Raw genomic sequence first — 22,362 nt, forward strand, 5'->3', positions numbered from 1 at the left:
GCAACCAGTTTCAGCACCCTAGCAACCACTAAGAGCTCCCTAGCAACCACCCTAAACCAAAAAAAAATTGTTTTTACATTTTTTTGTATTTTTTAACGCAATATTACACTCGTGGCCTTGCGATATTGCTCCATGCTTGTGCCTATTCGGCCGAGTGCTATACTGAAGGCACTCGTTATTAACTCCATATAAACCATCTTTGACAACTACCAACCACCTAGTAACACCATAGCAACTACCAAAAATACCTTAGCAACCATCTTGAACACCCTAGCAACATCTAGAAATGCTCTAGTAACCACCAAATATACCCTAGCAACCACCCAGAACACCCTAGCAACTGCCTAGCAACCCCCCAGAACACCTAGCAACTGCCTAGCAACCACCCAGAACACCTAGCAAACAGCCAGAACACCCTAGCAACTGCCTAGCAACCACCCAGAACACCTAGCAACTGCCTAGCAACAACCCAGAACACCCTAACAACTGCCTAGCAACACCATAGCAACCACCCAGAACACCCTAGCAACCGCCTAGCAACCACCCCGAACACCCTAGCAACCGCCTAGCAACACCATAGCAACCACCCAGAACACCCTAGCAACCGCCTAGCAACCACCCAGAATACCTTAGCAACCGCCTAGCAACACCATAGCAACCACCCAGAACACCCTAGCAACCGCCTAGCAACCACCCAAAACACCCTAGCAACCGCCTAGCAACACCATAGCAACCACCCAGAACACCCTAGCAACCGCCTAGCAACCACCCAGAATACCTTAGCAACCGCCTAGCAACACCATAGCAACCACTCAGAACACCCTAGCAACTGCCTAACAACCACCCAGAACACCCTAGCAACCACCCAAAATATCCTAGCAACTGCCTAGCAACCACCCAGAACACCCTAGCAACCACCCAAAATATCCTAGCAACCGCCTAGCAACCACCCAGAACACCCTAGCAACCGCCTAGCAACCACCCAGAACACCCTAGCAACCACCCAAAATACCCTAGCAACCGCCTAGCAACCACCCAAAAGACCCTAGCAACCACCGAACATATCTTAGAAACCGCCTAGCAACTACCCAAAAGACCCTAGCAACCACCCAAAATGCCCTAGCAACCGCCTAGCAACCACCCAGAATACCCTATCAACCACCTAAAATACCCTAGCAACCACCTAAAATACCCTAGCAACCGCCTATCAACCACCCAAAAGACCCTAGCAACCACCCAAAATATCCTAGCAACCGCCTAGCAACCACCCAGAACACCCTAGTAACCACCCAGAACACCCTAGCAACCGCCTAGCAACCACCCAGAACACCCTAGCAACCACCCAAAACACCCTAGCAACCGCCTAGCAACCACCCAAAAGTCCCTAGCAACCACCAGAAATATCCTAGCAACCGCCTAGCAACCACTCAGAACACCCTAGCAACCGCCTAGCAAAAAACTTTCTGGTCCAAACTTTCTCAAGCCAACTTAAAGTTTGTCTCGACGAACTTTCGCATCTAGTTATTATTATTATTCTTCTTACTAAAAATTTATCCCCTATCTCCTCCTAGAGCTTTAACTCTACATACTCCAAACTCGGCTCAGACCTTCAGACTATTCTGACTTGAGTTGCTATATCTTTTCAGACTGATCGGACTTACGGTTTTCCTAATATTGCCGATCAAAACTCGGAAAAACTCCCATTGACTTACATTGGGGAGTTCTAAAAAATTCAAATCTAGATTCAAACTGGCCAACCGACGAAAATTCAAATCAAAATACCTTGAAGACTAATTCAAACTGCCATTCTATATAATATATAAGCCATTGAGACTCAATTAAACTAATCAACTCATCTATCTATCTACTTCAAACTATTTTAAACTTTAAACTACTTTAAACTTTAAACTAAATTAAACTTCAAACTAATATAAACTTTAAACTTCTTTAAACTTCAAACTTAAGCTTTAACTCATTTAAACTTATAAACTGTAAACTCATTTAAACTTATAAACTCAAAACTCATTTAAACTTACAAACCAAATTCAAAAACGTGTACACTTATAAACTCATCCATTTATACACTTATAAACTCTAAACTCATAAACTCTGAGTGTGTGTGTGTGTGTGTGTGTGTGAACCCACATACACACACACACTCTTTAAACTCATTTAAACTTAAACTCTAAACTCATTTAAACTTATAAACTCAAAACTCAAAAACTCGTAAACTAATTTAAACTTCAAACCACTTTAAACTTCGTACGTATAAAGCTCCCAGCTCCCAAGCAACTCCATAGCAACCAAACTTGAGTACCCTAGCAACCATTTTGCAAGACCTATATCTCTGTATCAGAACATTGTATAGAGATGAGGTTTGGCTCTTTTGACTCATGCTAGCAAACAGCACTTCCAACATGCTACACATGCTAGCAGTGAATAGCTACATGCTAATAGCGATTAGTTAAGTGCTAAATCATACCAAGATCATGCTAAGAACTATACAAACTCCATAGTAACCATCTGTGACAACTACCAACCACCAAGTAACACCATAGCAACCACCCAGAACACCCTAGCAACACCCTAGCAACCACCCAGAATACCCTAGCAACACCATAGCAACTACCAAAACACCCTAGCAACCACCTAGCAACATCATAGCAACCACCCAGAACACCCTAGCAACCACCTAGCAACACCATAGCAACCACCAAAACACCCTAGCAACCACCTAGCAACATCCTAGCAACCACCTGGAATACCCTAGCAACACCATAGCAACCACCCATAATACCCTAGCAACCGCCTAGCAACACCATAGCAACCACCAAAACACCCTAGTAACCGCCTAGCAACCACCCAGAATACCCTAGCAACCGCCTAGCAACACCCTAGCAACCACCCAGAACACCCTAGCAACCGCCTAGCAACACCATAGCAACCGCTAAAACACCCTAGCAACCGCCTAGCAACCACCCAGAACACCCTAGTAACCGCCTAGCAACCACCCAAAATACCTTAGCAACCGCCTAGCAACACCCTAGCAACCACCCAAAATACCCTAGCAACCGCTTAGCAACACCCTAGCAACCACCCAGAACACCCTAGCAACCACCTAGCAACCACCCAGAACACCCTAGCAACCAAACAGAATACCCTAGCAACAACCTAGCAACACCATAGCAACCACCCAGAACACCCTAGCAACCACCAAAAACACCCTAGCAACCGCCTAGCAACCACCCAGAACACCCTAGCAACTGCCTAGCAACCACCCAGAACACCTTAGCAACCCACTAGAAAACCCCCAACAACTTTTTAACTTTAAAATACTTTAAACTTTAAACTAATTTAAACATTAAACTTATTTAAACTTTAAACTAATTTAAACTTCAAACTAATTTAAACTTTAGACTAATTTAAACTTTAAACTAATTTAAGCTTCAAACTAATTTTAACTTTAAACTATTTTAAACTTCTAACTAATTTAAACTTTAAACTAATTTAAACTTGAAACTACTTTAAACTCCAAACTACTTTTAACTTCTTCAAACTTTCTGGTCCAGCTTTCTCAAGCCAACTTAAAGTTTGTCTCGACGAACTTTTTAATCTAGTTATTATTATTATAATATAGTCTCCATTGTATTTGCATGCTTCATTTGTTATTCATTTCAATGGACTAGTCATTGTAATTCTTTTCTTTTCTCATGTCATTTATTTCCTATTTATGTTTGCCAACAGGCCCTAGAGAGCAGGAGGAATATGAGTATGCTGGACAAACGACACTCTTCACGAGGACATTTACATTGTTATTGTCTGCCGCTGTCCAGCAGGGACTGTTTCATGATTTGTTTATCTGTCCCAATAGCTCTTAGCATCGCAAAAAGCAAAGGTTAGACTGCCTCTGAAAAAACAGCTAAACGGACTAACAGTGGTTCTGGAGCTTTCTGACAATTGAAAGGGAAATAAACAGATTCACTCCTGCAATTATTGAAGTGGCCAGTCCTTAAAGCGAGTGGAAAGCCATTCACACCTCCCCATATTCATTAGACTAATGCATTCAATTCATAAACTCTGGGTTGCAATTCATAAACAGGTTGTCAACCTCATTTAAATGCTTTCAGGGTAAAATATTCCTCAGTAAATGAGTCGTGATTATTCATGTATGCATATCTTAATTTATTTTCCACTCTCAGCAGAGCAGTCCATAAATATATTTTCAGACTTTGAATAAAAGGCACAAAGAACAACTTTTTTTCAGCCCATTCCATCTCCATTTATTCCGTTTCTTATTGTTGAGCATATGGTGACCTTCTTTACTTATGTTAATGTAGAGTGTTAATGAGTGCAAATATGGTTTCTAACTAAAGCAGGAACATGTTGAAAATGTACTTAACACATTTCTAAGCAAACAGGCTTTAAAACACACTAGACGGCAAAAGGTGAAAGTACTTAAAGTGCTCACGCACAAATCATGTCATTATAATAATAATATCATGTGAAGTAAAAGTTTAAACTTTTACTTTTTTTTTTTTTTTAACTAATGAAGCTGCTGTGCAGGTGTTCCTCTGCAGAGCTCATTTCTATGTTTAGAAATAGCTCCGAGACAATATCTCCATTGGCAACTGCAAATATCAGTTCACTGACAGAAAAGCTGAATAATTCTTGACACCTCCATATTTAGAGAGAGGTAATTAGGGGAGGATTACACACGGTTGAATTAATTAAGACACAAAATGGTGAAATCTGATGTGCAGCTGTGTGCAAGTATCATAATGGGGAAATCCAGCAGACGGGATCTTGTTCAGTGCATGCTCACAAATGACTGTCTAGTGAAATGAATAAAGCTGAAAAAAAAAAAAAAAAAAAGCACTGTGAATCTACTGTGAGCATGCAAATGCAAGCACTGCATTCCATTGTGAAGTACAATTTTCATTTTTCTTTTCAATACAGATTGTTCATTCTCTTGAAATTTCTGTAATTTCTGTAAAAATCCCTCTAATTTCTGTTAATTTTGAATAGAATTTTATTCACATCAAACAACACACGTTTCTCAAGTGATAAATTTAAGGAAAGAACAATGTGAATGGCGAATCCATAAAAGGCACAAATGTAGTTCAATATCACTGCAGGCCTCTTTTATTGCTCTTTGTCGTAAGGTTGCGGTTGAACACTTTTTATATCTAGGAAGAGAAGAACTCAACAACTGGATTCAGAAATGGAGAATATGGTAATAGGCCACCATCCATAAATAGGTTTTCACTGATGACTCTTATATAAATAGCAAAGTCATGATAGTTGACCATTTCATAAATTGAACTTCCTGTATTGTGTGCATTTCAAACCCAGCAGGTCTCAATACGGTGCTATTTGACAGCATACCATCATGTGCTTTTGAGAATATGGTATTTTAGTTGACTGTGTCGACTGTTTTTGAATGCAAGAAGCATGGATCAGAGAAATTTGAAATGTTTCATGAAAATGGTGCATGCACCATTTTAACAGGGTTAACATTCTTATTTGCATAATTGCAGTGTCAGTGTCATTGGACGAACACAGCAGTAATCCGTTTACATGAAGTCTCAAGTATTGCACATCCTCATTTAATACATTGGCGACTGTACTCTTAAGTTTTTCCCGAACAGACTTTTCCAACTATAAAGGAAAAAACAATACGGCCTCTTCTTCACTCCAACTGTTGTGTTTTCCGTTGCCAATTGCCGCCTCAAACGTTTATGCAACATGCTGTGTTTCCATGACTGTCCAAAGCATGGGAATATAAGGCACGCTATTGGCTGTCGCTGTAACATTCTAACACTGTATTGTTTCACACAAGTATGTAACGTTCCTCTAGCCTGAGTTAAAAGCAAGGTTTAGAATGACAAAAACCTGGGGTTAAGCACAGTGTGAAAAGCCCTTCTGTTTAGGAAAAGTGCATGTGGAATTGTTTTGAGAGCATAAACTCAATTAAGAAAAAAAAAAATCAAACATTAAATAAACACACTTAACTCCCTCAGACATATTGTATAAATAATATCCTTGAACATCATTAGTATTAATACCTGTTGCAATTGAGCCTATAACTGGCTTTGAGGTCACATTGCCGTGCATTGTAACCAAGGTAACAGTGTACCGCCTGCAGGGCAGGAGACCAGTGAGGGTGATTCTGGTTTTGGACCCGTCTAGAGCTATTTCAGAATCATCACTGGAGTCCTGGGCACTGTAGTTCAAGATGAATGCGTCAGCAGGCGGTGCCGGTGCACTCCACGCCACAGTCAATGAATCAGATGTGACTTCAGAGAAGAAGAGCTGCGTGATAGGGCGGAACCCTGAAATTGAATGACAACAACGATATTACGAAATGCTTGCTCCTGTGATTAAAGATCTCTTAAATGATTGGCACATCCTCACAGGAAGGAGGAATGAAGAGTAAAAGAATGAAAAACAATGAGGTGATTGGATGTAGTTTGCAGAAGAGATGCAGTCAGACCATAGATATCAAGCAAAGGATGGAAACTGAATGAAGAAAAAAAGTGGAAAATGCTGATGAAATATGATACAATCTTGATGCTGTAGATATAAATGTGTTGATGCACCAGGCCAAAGCAAGTGAGTGACTGATAACAACAAAGACAAGATGCATAAGGAAGATAAAGTCTGAAATTATAATTTTTTTGGTAGATGTAAAAAAATTATAATCAAAATGTAGCAGTGAAGCAGTGGGATTCTCCAACACAAATTTTATGACAGAAATGTTAAATTAAATTAGAGCTGTTAATTTAATCCAATAATTTAGTGCATTAATTACAGAAATAACAGTGGAATAAAAAATATGCTATTAACCACGCCGCCTGACACATGCGTAAATCCCATAAAAAGGGATTTATTTTTTACTACTGGAGCAATTGAAGCTTGAAGTACCACTTTCATATCACTACTACAGCCAACAAACCTCACCAAACCACACTACCGAGAGCAGACAGAGCCATTCACGCAGGATGCACTCATGGATTCAAAAACAGCCGGACAGAGTGTAGAATGAAACCAGAAAAAAGAATGAAAGAGAAAGCAGGGTTCTCAAACCTAATTTTCAAAGTTGAGCGTGACATGTCGTCACAAAAATATGGCATTCAAGATGTGATGCAACAGCCAAAGACTTGCATGTCTACATAGAACAATAAAAATAATAATACTTATAGCAGATGCAATACAAAAACATGTCCTGTGTAAACAGCTTTTAGGTTAACATCAGATGTGTTGACAAAATCAATTCTAAAATGGATTGTAGATTGCAGGCCAGCGATAGGCTTATGATCAATGATATGAAAATATAAATGTCTATTTAATAATTTACTTGTCTACCACAACAATGTCTTTGAATCATTTTCTCATAACGTTAAAATATATGCAATTTATTGTTTACAATGTCTTTTGCTTATTTTTGATTGATTGAATCCCTATTTAAAATATAAGAAAATTAAAACAATGTTCTGTTAGATAATTTTAATTTCATACTTTTTTTATTAGGGCTATCAACAAATCACATGATCTTATTAGTAGACATCAAGCAAATGATGGAAATTGGATGAATAAAAGTGGAAAATGGTAATGAAATATGATAAAATCTTGATGCTGTAGATATATAAGTGTTGATGCGCCAGGCGAAGGCAAGTGAGTGATAACAACAGACAAAATGTCACATAAGCAAAATGATTAAATATGTTCAGTTGACTGATAACCCTGGGAACCCCTGAAGTAAAGGACATATGAATTTTGATGAAGGATGATTAGAATTGATTAGAAATGAACCTGCTGTGGAAAAAGAAATCTACAGGAGCTGTTAAATCTTCTTTGCACATTGTTGACACTGAAGCAAAAGTCTTACTTCCACACCATGCTGCATTACTCATGCAATTATCGGAGAGATTAACGAGAGACTTCTGCCCAAAACTGACATGACATGTCATGAGGCAGTGGTGAGGCAATGCTTTGGACACTCAACAGTGATTCCTGTACTCGAGTTCCCAAAAGATCAAATTACAGTACCTGTGAAAGCATCGATAGTAGCTGCAGTGCTCTGCTGCCTGCCTCTCTGTGCTGCGACTGTAATGCTGTACTCTGTGCCCGGCTCCAGGCCTGTCAGTGTGGTGGTGGTGACGTCCTTGGGCACCGTTAGCTCAGTTGTGACTCCAGTGGAGGATGTGTAGGTCACCCTATAGTGATCAATAGGCCCCTGCACTGTGCCCCACAACAGCTTGATGGTGTTGTCAGTGGAGGCTGTGACTGTCAAATCCAAGGGGACATCCAGACCTAAAGATAAAGAGTATACTCTGGCTGTTTCAAGGTTTGTAATGGGAGTATTACACTGTTTGGTTCAGTAAACATATTTTTATGCCATCACAAACATCATATATCAGTTCTACTGGCAAAAACAGATTTGCACGGTCAGCAGCAGAAATACAAACTCCATACTATTGAAAATAAATTGATTTCACTGTGATCTGGCAACGGTAGACCCATAATCTTCTCGCTTACCCGTTCTGGCATTCATCGTTGCCGGGGTACTTTGGTTGGCACCTACAACAGCTGAAATTCCTATGCCATACTCTGTGCCAGGCAGTAAATCTAAAGGGGAAAGATAGTGAAAGAGAAAAGGAAAGAGAGAGCTAAACAAAAAATCTGTATATTTGGCAAATGAGCAATATATTTTGTTGTCACTACATAAGTATAAAAATAGATTTGTGGGGGCTCAGAATTAACTCATAATGAGAAGGAAAACATCTGGAGCAACTGAATACCTTGATGTGACTTGTAATATCTTTGAGAAACAAACAAATAATTTCTTTTCAACACTTATTGTCAGAAATGTTGCTTACTTGAATAAAAAAGCTGTTAAAGAGAGAGAAAAAAAACAGTATGGCAGTACATTTAAAAGAGGATTCACTTTAAAGGTTTCCATAAAGTCCATGCATATCCAAATGTAAACAAAAGTGTACTGTACAACAACTGTATTTTGTGTGCAAATGTTTAGGAACGCTTAAAAGATTACACTGACTCATCACCATTCACCATTACACTGGTTGATCACCATTCACGTTTTTTTGAGAAAATAGCGAGTTAATAAAATAAATGCCTTTATGATGTACTAAAAAAAAGACCTCAATTCATCAATAGACAAAATAGACAAAAAATATATATTTATATATTTAAAATGTTATGATTAATGTGAATGTGGGATGACATGCTGTTTTATAATAATTTTCTACATGATCTACATGCCGGAGCACTGGCCATGAGGCTAACAGCCTCGACAGTTTTATTGAAAATGTTTGATTTTTTTTTTTTTAAATCCATTTACATTTAAGAGATACAATTTTATTATAAATAAAACCATTGTTTTCCATATCCTATATATTCCAGAACTATGAAATAAAGGAAAGGTTAGGTTTGAGCTACCATTGAGAGTAGTTTTGGTGGTGGTGCCATCGTTGCGCGGGACAATGACTTTGTCATACTGATCGCCAGCCAGTGTGCTGTAGACCACACTGTAGCCTTCTACATCTGCTTCACTATTGTCCCATTCCAGCTCCAGGCTAGTGGAAGTTGTTGACAGCACTCTCAGGTTCTTTGGTGCATCGATTTCTGAGAAAAATGATACAATCGATAATGAACTGGTCACTCAGATGGATCACAGAGAGCTAGAAATTGATGTCATGCATTGTTATCATGTTGCATTTTTGTAATTAAATATAAATGTTTACTTCTGTGAAGCAGACCTACTTCACTAAAAGATTATTTACACAGCCAGAACTGCTTTCTTTCACCTGTCGTGAACTCTGTGGAAATGGCTCCACTCTCACTGCCATTCCGGACTCCACAAACTGATACTTCATATGTGGATCCAGGCCTCAGTACTTGGAGAGAGTATTGGCTCAGAGTAGGCTGCAGGCGAAAGGTGGTCTTTGGTCCGTCCACCCCTACCAGCCCATACCGCAATATAATCTGGTCCACTTTAGCCTTGGGTGGGCTCCACTCCACAAAGGCAACCGTGTCGGAGATGTCTCGTACAATAAGCAGTGTTGGCCCATCGATTACTAAAGAAAAAAACATAAGAAAACATCAATAAAATGAGAAAAGTGTGGTCAGAGTTTCTCAATATGCTTCAAGAGTTTTCAACCATGAGTCAGTGGACACCGGAGTGCCTGTAAAGCATGGAGAATATATAGAAAACATACCAAATTGTCTTTTAAAACTCTGACATTTTAAACAGTTTTAATAAAAAAATAACTAATGATCTGATACACATTAAAGTGAAATGCAAAAAAAATCTAGCAAAGGATAAACATCCTTAAATCTGTAAAGGTTTAAAACTCTTGTGCAATAATATAGAAGAACACTGTAATATGTTTTTTTTGTGGCATATGAGCCTTGGGGAGTTTATTTAATGATTTTAATATACCGGTACTCTCTGTAAAAACATGAAAGTCTGGATGATTAAATACAGTGATGAATGATGGACATAAAAACATCCCTGTTTTGTACTATTAAATACAAATTAAAATAAAATACAAATGAGCAAATATGTGAATTTGCTTAAAGCTTATTTTTCCACACAAAAAAAGCCCTGAGCTATAGAACTAACATGGCTTATTGGATGTAGTCAAAATGTCCACAAAAAAGATTTTTATTGCTTTATTTCTTTATTTATCACATCATAAGAATATTACCAAAGTAATGGAGCAACATAAAAGTGGTGGCAAAATTTATTTAAAAATGAGGAAGCACAATGTTGTAGGAATGTGCAGAACCTGATAACACTGAATTTGCAAGTTAAGCTTGAACTTTAAATATACTGAACTGTGACTGTCTGACATCTTAAAGGTGTAATTTATGTGGCACAAAAAGTACCAAATGAAATTGCGAAATCCCCCCCCCCCCAAAACTGCCTCTTTTGCCCTTTCCTCATCTATAAGTTGCTCATCAAAACTATAGGCTACTATAATCGATCTAGCAAAAAATACTACTTTGTCAGTAAACATGGCAACATCAGAACACATGGAATGGCTGTCAATGGAGAAATATGCTTTTTATGGTTTTATTACAGCTAACTAGCCCATGCTAAGCAGCCAAACGCTGACCTCTTTGGCCAAACAGGTAGTCCTGCGCCACTGGTTAAGTCAAAAGTTTCCATGTTGGTCCACTCAAACCAAACAATGTTTGAAAACTGAGAGCCACAGTGTATACAATGAAGTCATATTAAACTGGAAAAGTATTTTAATATTGAGAATTACACACTTCACTTTTAACTTATCCATGTTTTCAAAGGACAGTTAATGAGAAAGTATTCACCAGATACTGACATCAGGCAAACACACACTCAAGTGACTGAATCAAGTGGCCATGCTGAGCCTCCGACAGGCTCTTTTAATAAGATGCTAAGTGGTTGTGTGAATAATTAACCTGCTTCTTTATATAGGGCAACATGACCATCTGCCTCAGAAACAAGTATTGTGAAGGAAGATGAACATCTCTGGTACTTTTGACCTCATCTCTAACCTCGCCCTCATTCTGCTGTGATATGTAAAACGCTACTAATTGGACCAGGTGAGACTGCACTGAATACCACTGAATTTCCCTTTTAAAGAATAAGTCCAAAACATACAGTATATTGTGCATGATGCCATTGTAACTCTCTACAGGATATTACAACTACAAAATGTGACCGTTAATCAAACACTAGGGTTCAGGAGGAACCCCAAGCAAATGGGGAAATGATGTCACGTCATGTTCATGCATGGGAATATTTACTTTAAGTTCTTTGCACAGCCTATTCAATCCACAAGGGTGATTTCTTGGTTTTATTCAAGGCACACCAGCATAGACTCACTTTTAAGTCTAGTCACACCAGAGACCAGGCAATAGATTACTGTTTATTTTTTTCCTAAAAATGTTGTATTTTAGCACTTAAGCATAATTACTGTGAAGCAGCTTGCAAACTCACGAGGAACCAAGCGTGTGCTTAGCGAAAACTCGTCTTCCTAGGCTTTCTCCGGGGATAGATAAATCTTTGCACACATAAATAATTAAATGACATCAAATTTGTCTTTCTTTATCCAATAAGGTATCCGCAGTGGACATGTGAAATATTAATGGACTCGCATGCATAATTAATGTCTTTTTAATTATGCTCGACGGTGAGGCCCGTAGAAATTAATGGCGTTTTCACAGCAGACATGCAATTTCAATTGTCCATGAAAAGTTCAATTGAATCTAAACCTCCTGTCTGCAAGTGACAGAAGAAGAATTCTTGGGTGAAGTTTACATTAAGTGCATAATTGCTGGCAGACTCACCCATTCATCATGGTGACATTTTCCATTAGCTGAAGCAATGTGACACCTCCTTGCAGTTTATGCCTTTCCAGCCCAGTCTAGCCCCTCTCACACACCTTTTGAAAGGTGTTTACACACCTTCCTATCACTATATGTTTTTCTGCATGTCAGACATATTTGCAATAGTGTTTTTTTCTGACAACACTGTTAGCAGAGTAACAGTAAAATGACTGTGTTCATAGTATAGTTTGAAGGTGAGCCCTCTGTTCAGCCTCACTGCTGCACTACACCAATTTCAGCACCAAGGACGGGGAAAACAACAGGACATGGCAGATGGGTGGAGGAAATCACTGCTCAAGCCACTTCCAACTTGTCAACTCCAGCTACAAAAGAGACACTAGTGACTCAGCTGGCTGAGTAACCTGAAGGGAAAAGCACTTCACATTGTTCTCTCTTTCATCTTCTCTGCGCACAGAATGCAACGGTAAACTAACCCCCCCTGCACTGTGCATCCAACCGAGGAGCATTTGTTTGCTTTGCAAACTTTTGTCTCCATTAATGATGAAGCATCCTGTTCTACAATTCCACATTGAGAGCATCTATGCTGTCTATCACAAAACTTGCTTGCTTGACGAGCATAATTAATTCAGACAACTAGGGATGACAAAAGTATCAGTCGATACTAAATACGGCTTTTTTATAAAAAAAAATAATTTTACATTATCTATAATAATATAATATAATATAATATAATATAATATAATATAATATAATATAATATAATATAATACGATATAATATCTATTCCAAAAAGCATGCCTATTTTAACAAGTGGACAAGAAGTGTCCAGTGTTGATTCCTCAATGTCATGTTGGAACACGGTGGAACATTTCACAACTGAAGACAGACCTCATTCCTATACAATTAATTACCATAATAATGAATTAGTTTTATCACTGTGGAACCATGCAAATGTTCGTCCTTGGAAACAATTACTGTATAAAGTCCTGAAGTCACACTATGGAATCTTACACAGAACTTCTTGATACAATTTTTGCAATATAATGTCATTATAGGGTGACAATAGAAAATGGATATATTGGAAGGCTCCAACACTCTAGTTAGGTCATTACAAATCAAAGAACCATTGAGTTATTGGAGAATGAAACAGTGATGCGTGGGTGTTTCTATAGCTAACAATGCCAAGGTCATGGATGTGACACCCTGGGAACACAAAAAACTATGCATATAACCAGAATGCACTGTAAATTGCTTGGAATAAAAGTCTGCCGAGTGCATAAATGTAGTACAGTGAGTGAGAGGCGTACGTGTGATAACGGTTGCAGTAACAGGCAGGCTCCTGCCTTGGTCTTTCAAGGCCACCAGGTTGACAGTGTATTCTTCCCCAGGCCTCAGCCCTGTTTGGTGGAACATTGTGATGGTACTAGGTAGTTGTGCTGTCATCCCTCCATCATTGTCCTTTGGCATGCAAAAGACACAAACAAATACAGAAACATCACATTTCAGAATTCTGGCATCAGAGTGCAGGCAGGCATGCAGGAACAAACAGTACACCGCTTGAATCAACCGAGATTGTTTTCAGAAGGCAGTCGGCTGTGTAAAAAGAGAACCTGCTGGAATTTCTGTGCAGATACGTTTCGCCAGATGTTTGATGTATTGAATCAAGTCTTGTTTTTTTCCCCCAACTTGCTTAGCAGAGAACTTTGAGAGCTGCACTGCACCCCACAAGACATCAGCTTATTAAATCAGGCAAAATCAAAGTGCTTGAGGGTTTCAGAAGATGTGACTGTTCTAAATGTATGTTCTTTGCCATTGACCCTGTGAACGCACACTTGTCTCTGCCCTCGCATCCATTACAATATTGTGGAAAATCAGAACGGCTCTTACGCTTTGTAGGATTAAATCCACAGAGGATATGACTTCCACTTCTAATATGATTTCCCCAGTGGTGTGCCGGAGTTGGCACGGTACTCATAGCAAACCCTCTCACCGATGGAAGATTGAAGTGCACCATGATCAACCCCCCAAAAAATCGGCTTCTTTGTATTCACTTCCTATTCTCCCGAAAGAGGCTTTTGACTTTCCAAGGTATTTTCTTCTTTCATTCCAAAAATGATGGATTTATGAGCTCACTTTGCCAGGGCATAGGCTATGGCTTTAGCTGAAAGCTAAGGCTATATTCATACTGCAAAGCCTCCTTTGAGTCTTAATGCTCAATTCTGATTTATTGCTCAGATCCAATTTCTTTGTGTGGCTGTTCACATAATTCTTTTTAAATGTGGCCAATATCCGAGTGTGAATTGGTAGAACAATAACAAAAACAGCCGGCCGGCCGGCCATCCATCCAACCATCCATCCATCCATCCATGACAGAAAACTGCACTCTTCAAATGCTCAATAAGAAGTGTGACTATTATTTGACTGAGCTTTCAGAACTGTCTGCAGATAAATTTGCCAAATCATCTGCTGGCTGAAGGAAGTTGTTTGTGTGAACCATTTAAGTAAACCACAATCCCCACTTTACCGGTTTCCGTTACACTCAAGCACACCTCTGATATGTCAGATCTTTTTGTTGGAGGGGAACATGATGTTTACAGATTCAATGGCTGTTCTTAATAGTAACACTACAACTAAACAAAATGCCTCAGGGGCTCTGTTGCACATTTGTTATTATACATAGGGAGAGATGTTTCACCTTGATGTGAAATGACAGGTATGTTGCACAGGAAACATGCTGTTTTGCATACTTCGATGTCTCCCACTGCTATTTCATAATGAGACACCAAGCACAAGCTCCACATTTTGTTGGCATCTTCCTGTGAGGGTGCAGTATGCACATGCTGAAAATGTTTTGTCCTTTCTCCAGATGGAACATTTGAAAGGGGATTAGTGAGAACATCTCTGCCTGGATGTATTGTTGTTTCTGCCATGATGCAAAATAATTCTCTTTCAAACACGGACAGATTGACATTTATCATGCTGAGAGGCACCTGTCAGAAAACGAATAATCTTTGGCTTAAAAAGAAGCATTAATTTATCGGCCGTGCACAGATGTCTGTCAAAACCTCACACTGCAGTTTCCTTGTTTACAATGCGGTGGATGGTAAAGTCCACAAATGCTACAAGATTCCAAAACCTCTGTGTTGTTACGCCAAGAGCTACAGCAGGGGCAGAATCAAATGATGTGTGACCTTCTAAGGAAAGCCTTACCTTGGGAATGAAGCTTATTTCCCAACCATCAAACAAGTAGTCTAAGGGTTGCCACTGAACCTCCACGGATGTCTCCGTGATGGATTTGAAGAGTAAACCGTCTGGATTCGAGAGATCTAAAAGGTACAGATTGATGCATTATTGGCCTCCGTCCTGTGTGTGTTCAATAAATCAACATTTTTCTCAGCCAAGACAGATCTTTACTCTCAGCTTTTAGCTCTGTAAAAAGAGGGCAGTGAGAGCAGATACAGAGCGGTTTACTATGCAGACATATTCAGGATTTATGTGATTTTTTTTTTTTCTCAGTTATTTTCAATATGCAGTGTGTCTTCAATCAGTTTACATTTATTTTATAACACATGGAGTCGGGAAACTCAAAGAATAGAAGTCTAAGGAAATAGTATTACAGTCATTTCACAGTACACAAAAGTGAACCTTCAGCCTTTTCACTGTCAATAATCGTAAGAGCCTCCAGAGGATTTGAAAATAATTTCATGGAAACAGTAATAAAACACTATCTCTGCTGGGAGCGTTCAGCTTATTCCACATGTATGATGACATACAAAGGTTTGTAAGTAAGTGATAATGTACAGTCATACAATAAGTCTTGCTAAATAAACTCTGACAGTAGTCAGTACTCTCGGTTGCTCTCCTTCTCACTGGCACTACCTCTCAAAGGTTTGGTGTCAGTAATATAGTTTTTTAAAATAAGAAATAAATACTGCTATTCAGCAAGGATGGATTTAATTGATCAAAAGTGTCAGTAAAAACATTTAAAATCTTACAAAAGAATTATATTCAAATATATGCTGTTTTTCTACTTTCTATTCATCAAATAATACTGGAAAAATGTATCCACAACATATCAACTAGCATAACCATTTTCAACTTTGAAAACGTATTTTTTGGAGGATCATGTGACACTAAAGACTGAAATAAATTATAAAATAAATTAAACTAGAAAAGTTTAAATTAGAAAAGTTAAACGATAGTTATTTTAAATTGTATCAACTGTTCTTTTTTTCTCTTAGTCATTCCTTTCTTGCAAAGTTTCCGAGGATTTTACACATCACAAGCATATAATTCAGTTGCAGAAAATGTGCAACAATGTTCGACATTAGTCTCATTTTTGTTAGATTACAGAAATTATGGCTCCACTAGTTGAATACCTCAGATGTATAAGTCAGATCATGATGTCAGCCAGATGCCACATGCAAATTGCAATTTCTTTCAAATTTATTAAGTTCTAATTATCTTTATTATCATCTCTGAATTACCTGCGAAAATGTACGAAACAGAAGGTCAAGTGGTGCTTTGTGATTGTCTGCAGAACACCCCAACTGGCTTTTCACCAATAATGGAATATTTGTTATGATGTGTTCTATTCTAAGCTAAGGCATTTTGCTCAAGGCTGACAGGCAGTGACTGTATACGAAAGGCCTCTTGCATTTTGCCAATCTGGCACTGCTACTCACCAGGTGGTGGGTGTCTAATCATATCCTGTTGGCAAAGACAGCCAGTTGTTCCTCTGTAGAAGTAACATGAGGTATGTGTGTGTGCAAATGAGATTGTGAAAGAGTGTGTAATCTCACATCCAGGTCTATTAAACCTGGGTCATGCTTGGGTAACAATAATGCACTTACAATGAAAATGTCACATTCAAGATATATGCAAAACACCTCAGACATTTCCATAGAAAAAAGCCTTATCTGACCAAAACACTTATGTTTTTGAATAAAAGAGCTCTCAGGAGAGAAGTGCACTCACAGGTTGAGGCTAAAGTGTTCATAGGGGCACTGATGATGTTGTTGATCACTGCGTACACATTGATGTTGTATTCCAGACCCGGCTCCAGCCCTTTGATGGTGGTGTTGGTAACATTTCCTGGGACTCTGATTTCTAGTTGGACTCCACCAGGGGTTGTGGGGGCATAAGTGATGAGATAGTCTGTCAGGAACACAGGGCCCTCCCACTGCAGATCAATGGTGTTCTCTGACACTCCCTGAACTTGCAGATTCATAGGAGGTGACACTGTGTAAAAAGGGGTGAGGATATCACATGAATATGAATCATTCTGATCAAAAAGCAATCATTCTTAGGAGTCGGAGTTATGGAAATTTCTTTAACGTGATCGGAGGCAAATCACACTGGAAGCACTTACCACAGCTAGCATTGTTATGTTGTGGTGTTGCAAGGCAGCAGATTTACATGCTTGTTCAAGCCACATCCAGTATTATCTGACATTGATGTCCCGGTAAGTAGTACACTTGAAAAAGTTAGAAAATGTAGCTAAGAGTTTGGAGGATCCCATTTGGGCTACCCATGAGACTAAGAAGCAACCAGGGGCTCCAGAACACATGAGACTTCCTCCTGATCTGGGCTCATAGGAGTAGCTATAAGTGGCCCCTCAGGAATTACTAAGGACTTGAAGAAGCAATTCAGCTTCTTCCACATGAACAGGACAGACTGGTGTTCCTTCTGTTCCCCCTCAAAACAGAGAAAAAAGTCCCAGGGTGCATACTTAGCAAAATTTATCACTCTGGCATCTGTGCTTTTCACCCATATCGAGCTGCCAAACTCCCCTTTTTATTTTTAAGGAGGAACAAGAACCCAGGAAGCGCAGCAGATACAGTCTTAGACAAAAAAGGGAGCAATGGTCTGTCCAACTGAAAGTCTCAGCACCTACAAAATTTAAAGCTGACTGTAATTATTTGAATTGTCTTGATATGTCAAGAAATGCATATTCAGCATAATCATCATATATTTTCTAATAATCTATTCAGCATATATTTATTTATCTATTGTAATAATAGATAAATAAAGAATATTTTGACAACAAGATAGTATTAAGTAACATTTTGTAACAAATTATAAAGTTACAGTTTTGTTGTATTTACATTATGTGTTGTGAGTTATTTTTTAAAATGTCATTAAGCATCACATCACAGATTCAAGCAGTTATTTCTCAATCCACTCCAAATGAATTTATTCTCAGCTTGGTACGTGCATTAGCATCGCCAGCCTGCTTGTCTACATTATCGATTATTATGTACTGAAGCAACAATGTGTCAGATAACAGTCTTTCAGAATAACTTCAAGACTGTATTTGGCAAAGTGTGTAGAGTGTAAATTGCTATTACTTTATGATTACTTTTGGTTGAATTATAGTTGAAAGACATGGTAAAAGTGGGTGTAGTGCTATGTTAAAGTTTGCAATTTCATTCCTTGAATAGAAAATATCTGTGAATTTAAAAAAAAGTCATTATCAAAGGAAGATATTTAAGAAATAATTTCATTTTGAGCTATTTGACATTTTCAAAAAAATAACTTCTCATCACATCCCATTTCCTTGTTTACTTATTTTTCCCTCTTTGCTACCTGTTTGCAAAATACTTTTTGCTTACAGTTTCATCTGCCTAATGAAATGAGAAAATTGGATAGAGTAACTGAAAGAAAAAGCCATATCCTAATTCATTCCCTTGATAATATGAAGACCTAAGAGAGCAGAGAATCTCCAGAAGAGGTGTGGAGAGTAATAACTGAGCAGCCACTCGCAGTATTCCACCACCTCTCGCACACAACACCCCACTATTTTCTCCTAATTGCAATGAAATAAGCAATTTTGCCTCCACTCAGTCTTGCAGAAAATGAGAGGGAGAGAACTGGGTTCTTAATATGATTTGCCCTTCCCTCTCCCACTCGTGAGATGACAGCTGTCTTCAGCAATGTGGGGTTTCGACAGCCTTTTCCACGAACTAGCTCTGAACCTCAGTAAGCGTGATGGAGAAATTGCTTTGGCCAGGTTAATATGACACATCTTCCCCAGTGAATGTGACTTTTGACAAATGAATGGTGTTACGCTGTGAGTTGTCACCAATTTTACAGCCATGACTAGAAGAGCAGGGGGGCTCCCATGGGGTTTAGCATCTGCCATGTGTGCCCGTAACTAGGGAAACGGTCACTGTTCTTCCCAGAGAGGATTTTAATATTGATATTCAAAAGACAATATACCAGTCGCATTTAGACTTCACTTAAAGCTCCAATATGTAGGAATTTTGTAATAAAATTTCCGAAAATAACTTGCACAGTGTGATATATTTCCTCCAGTTGTGTACTTACAATATCTCAAAAGTCTCCAAAGATTTTTTATTTCAGAGAAATTCCGATTTTAAATAACTGGCCGTCCCGGAAAAGAAATGTCGCGCCTCAGTGACGCAATGTCCGCTCTATCCTTTTTTTCCGGTGTGGACCATGTGATAGGATATTCCACCACACCGGATTTTTTTTTTTTTTTTTTTTTTTTTAACAACTTTATTGAGTTTTTTTTCTTATCACAATAAACAATAAAGACGTCTGACAAAGAATAAAAAAAGAATAAAATAAAAAATATGACCCACCACACCGGAATATCACATGGTAAAATGCGGAAGTGGTGGTTAAAGCGTTATAGCCATAGACTGTATGGTTATAGCTGTTATGGATCACGATTACTCTTTGGCGAGTATTGAAGTGCCAACAAAACGAAAGCGTCCATATTCGGATACACGCGGAGTCACGGACTGTGTGACAAACGGAGGAATAAAACCCGGATAATATCAGCCAGGCGTTTTCGAGATGGAGAGAGCTGCGCGTCAATCTTGGACTTGACAGAGACTCTCTCGCGAGTGTAACGTTATTGATAGACAGGTAAGACATGCAACTGTCAATAATAGCACTTATAAACAAAGTTATATTGCTCTTTGTACTTCGGTAAGGCTTGTTATCACGTGTGGTGACCGAGATTATGGCAGTACAATTAAATACAATCGGATATGTTGTTAAAAAAAATATATTTAGTCATTACTTGCAAATGTTCGTTCAAATTTACTTTTAGATATTGGTTTGAACACGTTAAACAACACGCCATTAACCATAAAAACGTAAAACTGCACAACATAAACCAAACAAATCATTTGACAAATAGCTGTATGTTGTAACGGGATAATATAGCATAACATTTCACGTTCCTTGCAGTTCATTAATTATGATGACATAAAATAATACGATCAGACATACAGGTAATACAAAAACGAATAAATTACCTCATCCGTGATCATGATTCATTAATTCCATTTAGATACATTGCTATGGTGAAAACGCATTAAAAACGACATCTCCCATCGTCACCTCCTTCATAGCGTCATCAAGCTTCGCCTTTGTTATTGTTGAAACTGCGCCCTCTTGTGGTCAAATACCAAAGTTACATAGTGGAGCTTTAATAAAGTGGTTTGTTTATCTGCAATTGGCTTAAAGAGAAAGAATAGATACAATGAAAATACTTTTGTATGTAAAACAAGCTTTTGTTATGGCTTAATTTCTTCTCTGATGGATTTTAAAGAGTCAGACATTACATATTCCTTGCAATATATAAGGCGGAAAGTGTGAATTGTCCAGCACAAATTCATTTTCCTGGGAATGGTTAACTACTCTGCTCTACTGTGTCAATACAGCAAGCTGCGGTAAGTGTTTTTAATGTTAAAATGATGAAAAAATTGTTTCAATTTAACAGAACAACACATGTAATTGCTGCAAATTAAGGTATGGATTACCATATAAATTACAGTAAAAGAACATATGTATTGTTTCCTTACAGGAATTAAAATTTAATGGCTAGTAGGAAAAAATTGTCTTCTTAACCCTTTATACGTCGGGTCAGAGGTCACTCTTACGCCGGAGGTCTTCCTTCCGCATACGTTACTGGAAGCCTGTGATTAGTGTTAATAAAGTTATAAATGTGTATATTTTTCTCAAAAAAATGCATCACTTTGCTTTAGAAGGCCTTTATTAACCCTCTGGAGCCGTATGGATTACTTTTATGATGGATGGATGCACTTTTTTGTGCTTCAAAATCTAAGGTATCATTCACTCCCATTATAAAGCTTGGAAGAGCCAGGATATATTTTAATATAACTCTGAATGTGTTCGGCTGAAAGAAGAAAGTCATATACACCTAGGATGGCTTGAGGGTGAGTAAATTATGGGATAATTTTCATTTTTGGTTGAAATAACTCTTTAAGACAGGCTGGGTATACAGACATGTCAAGTAATGAAATATATATAAATCATTATATAACAATATATTTTACTGAACTCAACCATACACACTGAATACTGACCTGAAGCGCAGTCATCCCCTGTATATCCCTCTTGACAGGCACAGAAACCATCCTTACACACCCCTTTCTGGCTGCAGTTATTAGCACAGAAGATGAGAGAGCAGTCTTCCCCCAGGAAGCCGGGTCGGCACTGACAGGTTCCGTTCACACAGGTTCCTTGATCTGAGCAGTCGTTCAGACATCTGCCCTGCGAGCAGTCCTCCCCAGCATAGGCTTCCTCGCAAACACACTCACCATCAATGCACAACCCCCTGTCAGAGCAATCACCTGGGCATCGAGGCTCCGAGCAGTTCTCACCGCCAAAGTTACGGTCACATGCACACTCGCCTTCGATGCAAATGCCCTGGCCAGAACAGTCATTTGGGCAGCGCGGTTCAGTGCAGTTCTTGCCAATCCACCCTTCTTCACAAACACACCCACAAATGTCCATGCTGAAGGTGCCATGGCCACACTGAGGGACGAAGTCCAAGCGACCTAAGAGTGAACAAATATGTTGAAGTTAAAGAAACAGTTCACCCAAAAGTGAAAGACATCATTTTACTCGCGCTAACACCATTGAGAAATTTGACTAATGGCGACTGTTAAAGTGCCCCTATTATGCTATTTTAAAGGTTCCTAATTTTGTTTTGGAGGTCACCTACAA

The 22,362-nt window shown here is 38.7% G+C and overlaps 1 protein-coding gene across 2 annotated transcripts in view; it reads right to left on the reverse strand.

The window, feature by feature from the left end:
- Positions 1-22,362, reverse strand: part of tnr (tenascin R (restrictin, janusin)) — a 152,916-nt gene that overhangs the window by 31,274 nt on the left and 99,280 nt on the right. The window contains exons 5-13 of one of the 2 annotated variants that reach the window (XM_084120769.1): positions 21,720-22,193; positions 17,332-17,595; positions 15,565-15,680; positions 13,662-13,812; positions 9,828-10,097; positions 9,460-9,645; positions 8,539-8,628; positions 8,050-8,313; positions 6,066-6,332 (exon numbers count right to left, since the gene is read on the reverse strand). In XM_084120769.1, the coding sequence (XP_083976895.1) occupies positions 6,066-6,332; positions 8,050-8,313; positions 8,539-8,628; positions 9,460-9,645; positions 9,828-10,097; positions 13,662-13,812; positions 15,565-15,680; positions 17,332-17,595; positions 21,720-22,193 (2,082 nt within the window). The remainder of the gene's footprint in view (positions 1-6,065; positions 6,333-8,049; positions 8,314-8,538; positions 8,629-9,459; positions 9,646-9,827; positions 10,098-13,661; positions 13,813-15,564; positions 15,681-17,331; positions 17,596-21,719; positions 22,194-22,362) is intronic. The other variant, XM_084120770.1, reaches the window with a different exon arrangement.

This window comes from Abramis brama (assembly GCF_963993115.1).
Source record: "Abramis brama genome assembly, chromosome: 7".
In the NCBI taxonomy this organism is placed as follows: domain Eukaryota; kingdom Metazoa; phylum Chordata; class Actinopteri; order Cypriniformes; family Leuciscidae; genus Abramis; species Abramis brama.